The sequence below is a fragment of the Papaver somniferum genome, chromosome 4 (assembly GCF_003573695.1).
Source record: "Papaver somniferum cultivar HN1 chromosome 4, ASM357369v1, whole genome shotgun sequence".
In the NCBI taxonomy this organism is placed as follows: Eukaryota; Viridiplantae; Streptophyta; class Magnoliopsida; order Ranunculales; family Papaveraceae; genus Papaver; species Papaver somniferum.
Window position 1 is genome coordinate 84,374,017 of NC_039361.1, and position 15,174 is coordinate 84,389,190.

At 35.5% G+C, this 15,174-nt stretch overlaps 1 protein-coding gene across 3 annotated transcripts; it reads right to left on the reverse strand.

Annotated features, from left to right (window-relative positions):
• Positions 1 to 8,382: 8,382 nt before the first annotated feature.
• On the reverse strand, positions 8,383 to 13,453 carry LOC113276069 (mitotic spindle assembly checkpoint protein MAD1-like). 3 transcript variants are annotated; one of them, XR_003323904.1, is made up of 16 exons: positions 13,315 to 13,453; positions 13,193 to 13,237; positions 13,007 to 13,105; positions 12,771 to 12,881; positions 12,416 to 12,590; positions 12,236 to 12,292; positions 11,837 to 11,973; positions 11,669 to 11,728; positions 11,497 to 11,574; positions 10,968 to 11,041; positions 10,720 to 10,796; positions 10,445 to 10,527; positions 10,208 to 10,338; positions 9,890 to 10,113; positions 9,352 to 9,557; positions 8,383 to 9,201 (listed from the first exon to the last, which is right to left on the reverse strand). XR_003323904.1 is itself a non-coding variant. In XM_026525662.1 (14 exons), exons 1-14 carry the CDS (start codon positions 13,384 to 13,386, stop codon positions 10,100 to 10,102), a joined length of 1,170 nt encoding a protein of 389 aa, XP_026381447.1. In that variant the 5' UTR covers positions 13,387 to 13,453; the 3' UTR covers positions 9,585 to 10,099. The 3 variants fall into 3 exon arrangements, 2 of the variants coding, with proteins under 2 accessions (XP_026381447.1, XP_026381446.1); XM_026525662.1 differs by lacking the exons at positions 8,383 to 9,201; positions 9,352 to 9,557 and having other exon boundaries at positions 9,585 to 10,113; positions 10,251 to 10,338; XM_026525661.1 differs by lacking the exons at positions 8,383 to 9,201; positions 9,352 to 9,557 and having other exon boundaries at positions 9,585 to 10,113.
• Between the last annotated feature and the right edge of the window lie 1,721 nt (positions 13,454 to 15,174).

The window sequence follows — 15,174 nt, forward strand, 5'->3', positions numbered from 1 at the left end:
CTCAAATATAGATGTTTCCATGTGCCTAGCTTTGTCCTATCTTAAGCTTCCTGATTTGCTAAACATTTTCCTTGTCCAGGACTCACTACTTGTTCTGTAAATGTTCTTTTCATACTTGTGTATCTACCTATGTGAATAGACGCCAAGCTAGTACCAAGTTGATTAACAACATGACCAAAAAAAATGCATCAATGTTTATTTTAGTTATTCCTTCTTCAAGTGTGTGCCAAGCAGATGGAGTATTAGGATTATTATCTAAAGCAGAGTGACAAGGAATATCATGATTATGTAAACTGAAAGACTACTAACACATAATTACGAAAGACCTGAGCAATTGAACAACTCTTCAACTAGTTCTTATGAGTCATTTGAACTAGTTATGTGAAAAAGATGAATACGGTTAATATGGAAGTACTCATATGGCTAACCATTGGTTAATTATTTGTGAACCAACTAAGTGTACATGTTTAGGTACGGTTACTCAAACCTAAATAAAATACATTTCATTTGTGTGTGACAAGCTGAGTTTCGATCTAACGGTTGAAATATATTAGCTTGGTTAAATCAGGTTTTTCATCTAATGGTGAATGTTGAATGCTTTTTTACCAAGGTAACTTGGACTGCAAACCCTGATTTGAAAACTATATAAAGGAGACATCTAGCAACTGAAAAAACTAATCCCCACACCTCCTGTGTGATACTAGTTGGTTTTGCTAGAGTCGATTCTCCTTTAACCTTAGGCTTCTTCTCGAGACCCTATAGGTTAACGACTGAAAGATTTCATTGGGATTGTGAAGCCAGACGAAACTACTTCTCTTGTAGTTGAGCGATCTGACCTTGCCATTTTCTATCGTACGAGTTCAATTGAATAATTTACTTGAGATTATATCTCCGATAGGGCAAGATAAAAAGAAATCACAAACATCTTTGTCTCATCGTTTGTGATTCTGCAATATCTAGTTTCGCTACCATACGATTTAAATTATTATGAGGTGATTGATAATTCTAGGATGTTCTTCGGGAATATAAGTATGGGTTAACAATTGGTTTTTGTTCACCTTGATTTTATCAAAAGACAGAACAAAACTTTTAGGTTTATCTGTGGGAGACAGATTTATCTATCATCATAGACTTTTCTGTGTGATACAGATTTGTTTTTTAAAGTCTTCGATTTTGGGTCGTAGAAACTCTTGGTTGTGGGTGAGATCAGCTAAGGGAATCAAGTGTGTAATATCCTACTGAGATCAGAGACGTAAGGAGTGCAACTGTACCTTGAATTAGTGTGATATTGATTAGGGTTCAACAACAGTTCAGACCGAAGTTAGTTTGTGGTAGGCTAGTGTCTGTAGCGGCTTAATACAGTGTGGTGTTCAATCTGGACTAGGTCCCGGGTTTTTCTGCATTTGCGGTTTCCTCGTTAAAAAAATTTCTGGTGTCTGTGTTATTTTTATTCCGCATTATATTTTGTATAATTGAAATATCACGGGTTGTGCGTTAAGATCAATCAATTAAAATATCCAACCTTTGGTTGTTGATTTAAATTGATTGACACTTGGATATTGGTCTTTGGTACCATCCAAGTTTATCTCTCTAGTATTTGATAAAGACTCGCAGATTTCCATTTGCTTGAGTAAAGATCAAATCGAGAGATTGAGATATTAATTCTTTTATATACTTTTATCTAGATTGAGTCTGACTGTCTAGTTGATTCTATAGAAAGTATATTCGAGTTAGTCCATACAGATTGCTAATCGAAATATTGGGTGAGGTTGTTAGACCCCCGTTTTTTCAATTGGCATCAGAGCAGGCAAACACGTTCAAGACCTCAAAAGTCTGTGTTTGTAAGCGATCTGACTTGATGGACAGTAAAGTCTCTATAAACGCTTCACCAGGAATAAATCACAATCTTAGAGAATGTTCAAAAAATCTTGTTATTCACTAAAAGACGTTGGATGAACAAATCTAGATCAACATTGATCTTGTTGCAGAAATTGCAAAAAATATGGATTTGAAATCTGTCAAAACTCCTTCAGTTGTGATGAATAATCCCTTTGATTCCTCTCTAATGAATCATAGTAAGTCAAGTGTTAAACAAAGTGCATGCTTTGAGAAACTTGATAGAAGGAAGAACTTATCAAATAAGATTACTGATGTTGGCCCCTTTATGTTTTGTGAGTCTCACAATCACACTCAACATACGTGTACATGCTTTCAGAAAAGTATAAATGTTGCGAGTAATCTTCTCAAGAAAACTGAACAACTGTATACTTGTCTAAAAAGGTGTATAATACTAACAAGAAATTCTAAACAGGAAAGTAGTGTTAGTATGGGAGCTTTTGCCTTAAAATCAACATCACCCTTTCAATGGTTTCTTGACAGTGGTTGTAGCCGACATATGACTGGAGATTCTTCATGGTTTGTTTCTACAAGCGACTTTGAAGGAGGACCAGTTACTTTAGGAGATGGGAGATGTTGCTACATTAGCAAGAAGGGCACGATCAAGCTTCCTGGTGTTCCAGAAATCCATGATGTAGTATACGTCAAAGGTATGACAGCAAATCTTCTTTCTATAGTCAAATTTGTGACAAAGGACATAAAGTTGTTTTCAATGCAAAAGGATGTGACATTTTAGACAAAGCTGGACAAGTGATTTTTCAAGAAACTCGTGGCAAAAATAATTGATATCTTCTTGATACTCAGTTTAGTAACTGTTGCAATTTGACTAAGGTGGAATCTACACATCTTTGGCATGAGCGTTTTGGTCACATCAATTATCGTCTCTTAACTAAGATCATTAACAAGGAACTTGTTAGAGGCGTTCCAAAAATCAATGCAAAAATTGACGGTGTATGTGGTTCCTGTCAACAGGGTAAGCAAACGAAAGTTCACCATAAGTCATCTCGAGATATTCTCACTAAGGCTCCACTTGATTTAATTCATATGGATCTCTTCGGACCAATTCAACAACCCACCGTTGCAGGAAAGAAGTACGCCTTAGTTATGGTAGATGACTACACCAGATTCACTTGGGTAGCATTTCTAGATCATAAGAATGAAACCCTTGGTGAATTTAAGATTATTGTTAATAGGATCCAGAATGAACAAGGTCGTAAACTAAAGAAAATTAGAAGCGACCGTGGCACTGAATTCAAAGACACTGAAGTATTTGAATTCTGTGATAAACTGGGGATTATTCAATAATACTCACCACCTATCACTATTCAAGCTAATGGAGTTGCTGAAAGAAAGAATATGAATATTCAGGAAATGGTCAGGGTAATGCTCCACAACAAAAACTTACCTCTGAGGTTTTGGGGAAAAGATGTCTTTACAACATGTTACTTGATCAACCGTGTCTACCTATGGTCTAAAACCCTAAACACTCCATATGAGTTGTGGTATGGTAGAAAACCCAACTTACACTATCTTAGAGTGTTCGGAAGTAAGTGATACATCCTGAAAGATCGAAAACAAAGAGGGAAATTTGATACTAAAAGTGATGAAGCTATCTTTCTGGGCTATGTATCTGATAGTCGTGGTTTTCGAGTATTTAATCTCAGAACCCAAGTAATGATGGAATCCGCTAATGTTATCATTGATGATATTAGTGATTTTCACCATGATTTTTCTCCTACTGAGCTGCTTCCAACAAGAAAGTCAAAGAAATTCTGGATTCAGTTGAAGTTGTACCTACTGTTGCTGATCCTGTTCTTTCTTGTGACGAGGAGAAAAATACTGATCAGACCGTGCTTTTTGAACAAGAATGTGTCCCACCGCGACATCTCTGGGTTCAAAGAAATCATAATCCAAACAGTATCTTTGGAGGAAGAGATTTTAGTGCAAAGACTAGAGGACAACTTCAAAATTTATACAATTTTGGTTGTTATTTGTCACATGTAGAACCAAGAAATATTGATAAAGCTCTCAGCGATCCCATATGGGTGAATGCAATGCATGAAGATTTAAATCAATTTGAAAGACAAGATGTATGGAAGCTTGTACCTTATCCTCCAAATGTCAACATTGTTGGCACCAAATGGATATTTAAGAATAAGTCGGATGAGTTTGGCACTATTGTCAGAAACAAAGCAAGACTTGTCGCTCAAGGATATTAAATCGAAGGAATCGACTTTGACGAAACCTTTGCTCCTGTGGCATGCCTTGAGTCCATCAGATTATTATTAGCTCATGCTTGTTTTCTTAAGGTAAAGTTATTTCAAATGGATATCAAATCCGCTTTTCTAAACGGAACCTTAAAGGAAAAAGCCTATGTAGCTCAACCTAAGGGATTTGAAAACCCTGACTTCCCAGATCACGTTCTTAAACTTAATAAGGCGCTATATGGGTTGAAACAAGCACCTCGTGCCTGGTTCAAAAAACTAACCTCATTTCTTCTTGGGAAAGGTTTTTTGAGAGGAGGAGCTGTTAAAACATTGTTTACCAAGTGGAGTGGAAAATATGTTGTGATTGCTCAAGTTTATGTAGATGACATCATCTATGGATCAACATCGGAGAAACTTGCACAAGAATTTCAAGTGTCTCTTGGAAAGGAGTTTGAAATGAGCAATGTTGGTGAATTAAAATTCTTTTTGGGTTTACAAATTCAACAACACAGGGATGGAATTTACTTATCTCAAGAGAAATATGCTAGAGATCTTGTTTCAGGATTTGGCCTTGATAAGTCTACCCCTAAACTAACTCTTATGCCTACCACTGGTAAACTGCATCGAGATGATAAAGGTGTAAATGTTGATCAAAAACTTTATCGATATATCATTGGAATCCTTTTATATCTCACAGCCACTCTACCTGATATTTCTTTTAGTGTAGGTTGTTGTGCTAGGTTTCAGGAAAATCCAAAGGAGTCTCATCTTGCAGATGCAAAAAGGATCATACACTATATTAATCACACTGCAGGGTATGGTCTCTCTTACACCTTCGATACTAACACTGATCTTACTGCCTATTCAGATGCAGATTGGGCAGGATGTGTGGAAGATAGAAAAAGTACATCAGGGGGTTTCTACTATGTAGGACTAAATATTGTAGCTTGGCATAGCAAGAAACAAAATTCACAATCCCTCTCAACATGTGAAGCAGAATACATTGCTGCAGGCTCATGTTGTACTCAACTTATATGGATGAAACAAATGCTTGCTGATTGTGGAATCAACAATGGAATAATGAGAATCTTATGCGACAACACCAGGACAATTCGCATAATAGAAAATCCAGTTGAGCACTCAAAGGACTAAGCACATTTACATAAGGTATCATTTTATTCGAGATCTTTATGAAAATAGTATCATTAATATGGAGTTTGTGCCATCGGAACAACAATTGGCTGATAGTTTCACCAAACCATTAGATACTGCTACATTTCAACACTTACGGTAGTCTATTGCTGTCGTTCTGGTTCATTATTCTTCCATAACTCTTGCCCATGTTATTATATCGATATTTTGGGCAATTGAGTTTGGAATGTCTTGAGGTGTAAGGCTATATTGCACATTCGTTTCTAGTAGATGTATCTTCTAAGTATCTTAGTGTTATCTTAAAATCCTTCTTTTCTTGTAAAATTAAGGTCACTCTTATTCTTTCAGGAATGACATCAAATGGGGGAGAGTTCTTTTGTACTTTCCATATCTTTGTGGGGAGTGCGGTTGTGGAATATTTTAGGGATTATCTTGTATCTTTATAAACTCCTTGATGAATGCATTTAGCTTCGGCTTTATGATTGCATCTAAACAAGTTGATATGTACTTTTCTTTGGTCTTGAAGCATCTCCGTGGAAATTTCATTAGGATCCCGTTTTCGTACCTTTGCCAATTTTATTGACAAAAAGGGGGAGAATTAATATGTAGTTCACACTACAAATACATATGGTTTACGTGTTTTACGGATCATTATGTAAGGGGGAGTGGTTTTCATGTTGAGATGAAAGTATTGACTAAGGGGGAGTGATACATATCACCATAGTATTGTTGTCGAAGTGTGATATAAGAACTTTGATAATATGTAATAATACTATGACACTGTATAACAATCATCGAGAGCTTTTGTTTTCTCATTGTTATGGCTACGGATCTTCAACAACTCTTCGATGTGATTTAAATTCTCTAGTTTTGCCAAGTTGGTTGAGCAGATTTTACACAAAAAATCAATACATAAGAGGAAAGTGGGTTGATTCCTCAATTCGAGTTTATATAACCATGCGAAGTGTTGTTGATGTTGATTGAGTACGTGATAACATGAAATATTATATGAATATATTTGGGTTTAATAAGCATTTTTTTAATGATTAAACGTATTTTTATATTATGGTATAGTTCCTCATCAATTGCTATATTATCATACAGTGGTTGTTGAGGTACAAAAGCACTTTGGTATAAGCTAATGTGAAAAGTACCGTCAAACCCATTTTTAAAATTTTCTTCACTGTGAAACCCACAGGCGGAAATCTTCACGCGCATACCCATTTTCTGGGTTAAAATTTTCCTCACACCCATATTTTCTAAAATTTTGTTCGATTAGTCAATGAATAACAACGTTTTCAGATTATGGAAATAAAAAAAGAGATTACGGAGAAATCATGATATCAATCGGCGATCAAAATCAGAAACCTCATTTGTCTTCAAATTGAAAAGGGAGAAAAAGAGATTGAAACCTTGGTAATTAATTCAATTCATTCCCAAAGCCCTGATTCAGAAATCCCTAATTATTATTATTAATTTTAATTACATCTCCTTTTGATCATTCGTATTTTCATTTGCCGTAACATTTTACTGTTTTTCAACGTTGTTCAGTAACGGATCCATTCGCGATATTAAAATTTGAGGAGTTGGATAAGATGAGTTTATTGGGAAAATGAGTTGGTTGTGGAGTTATGAATTATTGGTGATGATGTTGTTGAACTGGTAAGGAGATTGATAAATTACAGGAGACATGGAGATAGTGGACTTGAGTTCTGGTGGAGTTTTAGATGAATGTTAGGTATTACATAATGGGATTGTGTAAAGGGAACTTGAATGGATGTGACAATTCTGAAGTGAAATTCGTGGAGTTGATGGTGATTAAGGTGAAAAATAATATTTTTGGCCAGTTATAAATGTTAGGTATTACATATGTACATACGGATGAAAATAGTGAAGCTTGCTAATTGGAATCTTTTTGTGGAAACGAACTCCCAACGTAGTGTTTTGAAATGTAAAGTGCTTTTTCGTTTTGATTTCGTTTTGTTTTTATCTCTGAATATTGTTTAATTTTTTGTTTTTAGTTTTGATTTCGTTTTCACTTTCTAGATTTAGGGCTTTTTCTTAATCTTGGTTGCTACAAGATCTTAATTTTCTTGCTGATTTCCTTTATTTATGGATTGATCTATCTTTTTGCTGGTTCAAATCTCTGATTTCAAGCAAAAATTTAGGGTTTTTAACTTTTCTTAGATTTGAGTTTTAATTTAGGTTTGTTGATTTCAGCACATGCTTTCAGTCATTAGCTATTTGGATTCTTAATTTTCGTTGTTGCAAATTCAAATCTTCTGAGATTCTTTTGGTCTTAAGTGGATTCCAGTTAGGTTGAGATATTTTTTCAATTTCCTTCTCAAGGTTTTGTAGATTTTTCAATCAAACAGTTGAAGCTCATCACATCTAAAGAGTCTACTACAACCTCAAGTTTCTCATCAGCAACATTAGAAACATGCCTCTGGTTCGTGCTTACTCTTCCACAGCAACAAGACACCCAAAGACACTGCTACAAGGTTTTACCAAGGTACCAAAGACATTGATACAAATTTTTACAAAAGCACTCAAGACACCAAGACCGATTTCGACTCCGATCCACCCCAATACAGACCGATTCAGCCAGTTGTTAACCAATTTAGGTTATACTTGTTACTTATGTTACTGTTACTATGAAATCACTGGTGTTTGGTTGGATTTATGGATCCTCTTTTACCAATGTCGTCTGTTTTACTGTGATTTAGAAAAAACTCTTGAGAAATGGTTGGATTTACTCCTAACATCTCTATTTATTTTAGATTTATTATATGGTTTGGATGTGCTACTTTTCCAGCCAAGACCATTTAAACTTGTCTCTTTAGCTTGGAATCGGTCAGTAATGGTAGGATTATGTTGTCAGATTGGGTATTGGGACTATGGTGTTAACTGGTTTGATTGTCTTTGTAACCTGCTTGAATCCTTGGAAAATCTTGTAACTGTTGGATACCCCAGAGTTAGTCCTGTAATAGCTTGTGATAAATATATTTGAGGCGTGCCTCTTTTACGGAAAAAAAAAGAAAAAGAAATGTAAAGTGCTAAATGGAATTGTAAAGGGAGAAAACATTATGATGTATGATTTCTAGCTTTTAATATAATCTCTTCTCATTAAAAAATAAATAATAGAGTGGCTGATATCTTAGACAAAAATACTAGGATTATTATGGGGAGAGCTTATCCCAGAACTGTTAATCTCTAGTTATTTTTTTTCCTGTCAAGGTTATCAAAGGAGGATTTTCCAGTTTTCTTAAGTATATTTATTAGCAATCAGGAAGAAGATAATAGTATTACCAATAGATTGTTGTCTAAATCTCAGAATAGGACATGTCCTGATCTATAGCTGGACAATAATTTCTTACTTTGTTGTCTGAATCTTTGTTTGGTTTGGTTAATGCATATCACTTATTCTCAAAAAAAAAAAAAAAAACAAAAAAAAAATAAATTAATGGGTAAAAAAAAAAATCATACATCAAAGGTGCCAATAATTCCCGGCTAAAATACTCATTTCTTCCGTTTTATTTTCCCATTCTGCAAGAAGACGAGACCAAAGACAGTGTGTGCAGAAAAATATCCCGGTCAATATCTTTCTAGTTTTCAAATGTGCCGACCTCTCCTTGTACTCGGTGGTGAAACATCGAAAAGAAAATCCACCAAAGAAAATCAAATTTATCAATTTTATAATAAAAAATACAAATAAATAATAAGATCGTAAGTATTTCATATGAAAAGACATCTAGTAATAGGGACTTGTACCTAAAGCTGTCACTTGTGTAATAGTATATTGACACAAGAGGTGGGACATAACATCAGCTTTCTTTCTTTGCAGATAAAGAAAGGTAGAAAGAAAATGACCCTGGCCTGGCTTGCGATCAAATGTTTTTCAACCACCACCCGTCGTGGTCATTTTACTTCAACCACAACTTCATACCTATTTATTTTCAAACATAATGCCAACGAAATAGTAAAAGAATACAATTATACAAGTCTTATTTGGGGAATCATATACAGAATGACAGGTTCCTCAATTTGTAAACCAAATCGAAGATCGCAGTTTTAGGCAACGTTTGCAAGTATATACCTTGGTTATTAACAGTTTTAGGCAACGTTTGCTGCTCGGACATGCAATAGTATAGAAATGCTTGATCGGTAAAGAGATCAACCATTGCCCATGAGGTCTCCAAAACGCAAGATTCAAGAATCATACTAACTTTCATAGTCTTAGCGAAAAACACGAAGTAACCCTGAACCCTGAATGCAAAGTGGCAACTCCTAAGCTCCCATCTCCTACCAACATAATCAAATACATCATATATGAGAATGAGAATTTTCCACTTTCTTTTTGCTAGAGAGAAATCCCACATATGATCCAATATCTTTTGTTTGTTTAGTCAGCAGCGAGATCAAAAGTTTTCATCGGCCATACGGGAAAAAACTGACATCGGCCTACCACACAGTTGCCTAAGTAGGTGTAAACTCGACGTAGTCAGCAAGCGAATTGTCTTCACATAACCAAATCGCCATAATCCCAGAATTATATACTAACGGGAAATGGGTTTGGTACACAAGAAACAAAACTGTTATTTTCCTTTTGAGCAACAATATTTACAACAACTTACTCTGCACTAATCACCCGGGGAAGAAAAGAAGGAAAAAGTGAACCCCTTGAGCTGAAGATGTACTTGGATGTCCAGATAATGCTCACATACGCAGCACAACATAAGATCTGGCCACTAAAACACTGTAAACCAGCAGCAGTGGATCTGAACTTATAGAGACCGATTTGGATTCTGAGATATCTGATATGCTACTAACTATTGCATTCCGCATTATCTAGCTTGAACTGCAGGGAGATAAAATAAGTTGCAGATAAGACTGAGAGTAAGGGGTTGGTATTTTAAAAAGGAACTGGATATACCAAAAGGAACTGGATATACCAAGAATGGTTAAACCCGGATGAATGTTGAGTAATTACTAAACCTGGATAATCCACTATTCCTTCATCAGTGGTTGAACTCTCAGACTCTAATTGTTGATGGTGAACTTGAACTGATGGAGAGCACTTACCCTGTAAAATTTAAGGACGATTCTTTATGAGTTGATCTTATTTTATCAGGTATTGATGAATGCAGTTCTTTTTTCTCACTGGTCAACAAGAAACAGAAATAGCTTGCCTCGGATGTGGAAGAATTCGAATTATGTTTCTCCTGTGAAGAGTTCTTAACAGCTGAAATAGGTCCCTGACATAGAGGTGAACCTGCATGGGAAAAAAAATTGAAACAAAAAGGAAAAGCAAAGATTTAGGTGAAGTTCTTAAAAGGCATTAAGGATAAAGAATAACAACCAATAATTTAAAATCTATCACTACTCAAACCTAGACTACAATTCAATGATAAGAAATCAATCCTTGTCAAGAATATCAAACATGAAGCAGAAGGGAGAACGGAACCTGTATTTTCTGTAGCTCCTTGTCCAGTGTTGCTAGCTGGAGAACCTTCTTTACTCTCTTGAACCATGGCATTTGATCTAAATTCAGCAATGAATTATGAAGATTAGTGTATTTTTGCAGACAGAGAGAGCAATGATTTAATCACGGGATGAATCCATAACTAAAAGTTATTGGTACCCATAGGAGCTCAACAGACGGAGTTCTCAGCAAACATAGAGGATTCTGCTATAAATGAGGTTGCACTATACCTATCATTCCTTTCTTCGCTCATTGTTGGACATTCGTCCTGGGCATTAACTACTGACAAATATGCCTTCTGATCCTGGTTTCAGTGATGCATCACAATTCATTTCAGAAAAATGGAAGATATCAACAGAGATAAATTTACACCTACCAGCAGTATATAAGGCAAAAACAAAAAATACTTTAATGGTGACATGTACTAGTCTATCGAGAAAGCCACACTATTGTGTTAATGGTCTGTAGAAGGTGACAGCAACAATTAAAAGCATAAAACTAAGGATCACTCAAGAATACAGTATGCTTTATTAAAGTATTAAAATAAATTTCCATTTAGATTTAGTGTACAAGTCAACAAGACAAACTGCACAGGGAGTTTCTTACTAAATCAAAAGAACCAGTCCCTCGTGCCTTTCATGAAGATTGACACTCATGATTATATCAAATTTCAACCATGTTACACAGTTTATGAAGATTAACACTCATGACTATACTGAATCTGGATTAGATATCGAAACGATTTGCCTTTCCTCTCACCTCTGCATTCATGTGAATAACAGCTTCTTGAATCTTCTGTAAGATAATCTCCAAGGCCCGCGCTTCGAAAAACAAGGCCTGACAATAGAATAATATCTAGTTTGGTCACTAACGAATGAGCACAATTTGGGGCTAAGGCAGAATGCTGCAAACCAAAAAAAAAAAACCAAACCTTCTTTTCTGTGTTTAAATTCTGTATAATGCCTTCCTTCATGGATAATGATTTCTGAAGGTAATACAAGTAAAAGAAAGCTTGGTGTGTGAAAAAATAGGATATTGCAACATGCTTTATGAACTAAGTTTCATATCTACTCATTTAAATCAGTATATGGTTGGATATTTCTTCTATTTGTGGCTGGCAGTAGTTACTCGTTGTGGCTGCCTCCACCTTTTCTTTTAACTCAAAAATAACAGTATCCTTTCTCCTCAGCTCTTCATTGTTAGATCTCAGCTTCTTTTCCAGCAAGCATATCTTTTCTGCATGTAACAGATGAAATTTTTAGTCCAGTATATCGGAGCAGAAGTTAAAGAGGAACCGACGTTATCTATTGCCCACTAACTAGCTATTCAACATGGTTCTGTCATAAAATAAACAAGTAGTGTACTGTTGTAAAGATCCAACTCGAATGATTCAAAAACATAATATCCTGCACCTAGTCATAGCATGATATAATTGTATGGTTGCAAATTTGCAATCGTCCAAGAAACAGAACAAGGATTTTAACTCAAAGAAACCTACCGACAAAATCCTTCTCAAATGATGAAACCTGGTCTAGTTTCCTCTTCAATCCAGCCACTGAATATAGGAAGCAAAGTTAAAAAGTAACAGACACAAAACTTCCAAATAAAACTAAACTATATAGGCAAATCCAGAGCATACAGTTCCATTGAGAAATAATAGTTCAGAGTAATTACATGCCTACATCCTCTTTTTCACTTACGAGCCTTTGCACATTATCTACGACTTGCTTCGTAGAAATAGATTCCTTTTCTATGGATTCAAACAACGACAAATGATTTTGTATCTTCTCAGATAAAACAGATAGCTTTTTATCTCTTACTTCAATTGAACGTCTCATTTCACATGTAGAATCCTACAAAATAGTTCATAGTCGAATATTAATCAGAATTTGGTACTCTTTTTGGTCACCGTTAGGGTGGATACCTGGCATGTACAAATGAATAGGGCACCATGTACACCAAATCCACGACCATTCTGTCATTTTTGACTATCATCAGATAAAAATAGGGGTTTCTCAAGGATAGAAATGTACCTCATAAAGACTCAAAAAACTGTCCCTGGACTGAAGTAAGCAATCAATAGTTGCTTTCAACTCTTTTTGTTTATTATCCAACAACACATTCTCATTCTGAAGGTACTGCACCTACAATTATGAAAATGAAAACAACGAAATCAAAACTAGATGAATTGAACTGAAAGAAACTCTTAAATCGCTCAATTGGATGAAATTAGGGTTCAAACAAAAACCCTAAACCCCCAGATTAGTACCTGAATTTCGAGTCTACGTTGTAATTCTTGAGATGAAGACAACTCCTTCTGTAATTCATTTATTATTCTACTGAATTCTTCTTCTGTTTTCTTATGTTTCTGAATCAAAAACATTCATCAGAATGCTACAAATCGAGGATGAAATGGACTGAACTCTGAAGGAATAGGTAATGGAAGTGAAAATACCTGGATAGAGATTTGATGATGTTCTTTGGTTGATTGTTCTCTTTCCTGAATCAATCAATTAACGAATTAGAGAAGCAGAAGGAGAGAGCAGCGGGAGAGAGTGAGAGAGGGAGCGAGGTTACCTTGAGTTCTCGAACTTCAGCGATTAGGGCACGAAGTTGAAGCTTAAATTTGGAGAGTCGAAGCAACTCCATTCTCGCTGCTTAACGTTTCGAATTATGTCTTTGTTTGTAAATATCTGGTCTGGTGTTACTAAACTTTCTTTGGCGCCTCAAAGCGGTGCTAGCCCGTGACCTAATTCATGTTACTTCTTCCGGGCCGCATCTTTTTTCTTTGAGGCTGCATTATGATTGAAATGTTTAGAGTGTGGATGGGAGACCTAAAATGTAGCGAATGCCAAAATTCCTCTTCTAGACCATCTCCACCGGGTATGGATATTTATCCTATCTGGAGATAAAAAAAAATGTGCAATTGGGGATACTTTTTTTTGACTGGGAATATGAATTACTAACCCCATCTAATAGTGTCTGTTAAGAGATGTTTTTTGGGACGGAAATACTAAAATGCTCTTCTATTTAAATTAAAATTTAAAACTAAAAATCAAATCAAAATCAAATCCTAACAAGTTCTTAAAGATAGATTAAATTGAATTGTTGTTGAGCAAGAAGAATACCAGGCTGATACTAGTGCCGGCATGGTTTTTAGGATGAATACCATGCCGATACTAGTGCCGGCATGGTTTTTAGGATGAATATCATGCCGATACTAGTGCCGATTTGGTTTTTAGAATGAATATTATACCGATACTTGCTATTTCGGACAAATTTTTTGTATGTTTTTGTCCTCAAACTGGCACGGTATACTTGGAAATCGACCATGCCGGCACTACTACCGGCATGCTTGATAATTAACTTTTTGTGTCGGCAGTGTACTTACAATTTCAAAATTGGGGGATATTGTGTATCGGCATGGTGAAAATATGAATACCATGTCGATTGGTCACTGCTGGCATGGTATTCATACTTTTATCATGCCGGCACTGAGTTTTTCAGGCGCAACAATGGCGAATTCAATGGGAAAAAAAATCAAATTTCAATACATTGATACCTTATATATAAGTAATTGGAACACTTATATGTACAGCTTGTTTACTTTCCTAGGTTGGTTCTTCACCTAAACCTTCATGATCATAAATATCTTGATTTGATGTTGTTGCATCAACAAATTCAATGATAATAATTTATTCTAATGATTATCAAACTAATCTATTAACTTAACTAATTATATTTAACCGCTAAACATGATTAGTAAGGGATAAATTAGGAATTATATAAATTATCCGGATAGGGGGTGACCTTGATTTACTATTTAAATCTCGTTTTTGTTTTTTTCCTATATCTCCCAATTAATAAAAGTATCCCCCAATTGTTGTTGGAAAAATTGACAGTAAAACAGGGTGAAGAAAAGAATGTTGTAATCATTTCCCAATTGAATTGGCGAGTACAAACAGGTCAATGAATATCGCCGTCGGGATACATGAAGCCCCACAACAGTGTTAGATTCAAAGCTTGTACGACCTTGATCCAACCAAGAACACACTGGTTTTGTTTCTGATGATGCTTGTAAGAAAGAAAACAAAAAGAGTTGAGATGTGTTTTTGAATGAAAACAAATCTCCTATTTAAAGAGGAAATCACACCCTTTGGAGATGACTCTTCATCTCTACAGGCATATTTTCAGAGTGAACAGGCGCGTCTCTTCCTTCAATGCGTCCATTGGTGAAACGAGATTTCTGTTCAGTTTTCTAACTGATAATTCAAGAAAACCAAAATAAGGGTTTGTTGAAAATATCCAACATTCTCCCCTTATTTTCAAAAAACCAAAATAAGGAATAAAAAAATTTAGAACTGGAGTGGCTGCATCACCTAAGTGACTGCCTAGTACCCGAGTGGGATCAAGCCAACGTAGTTCAAGCTAAGTTGA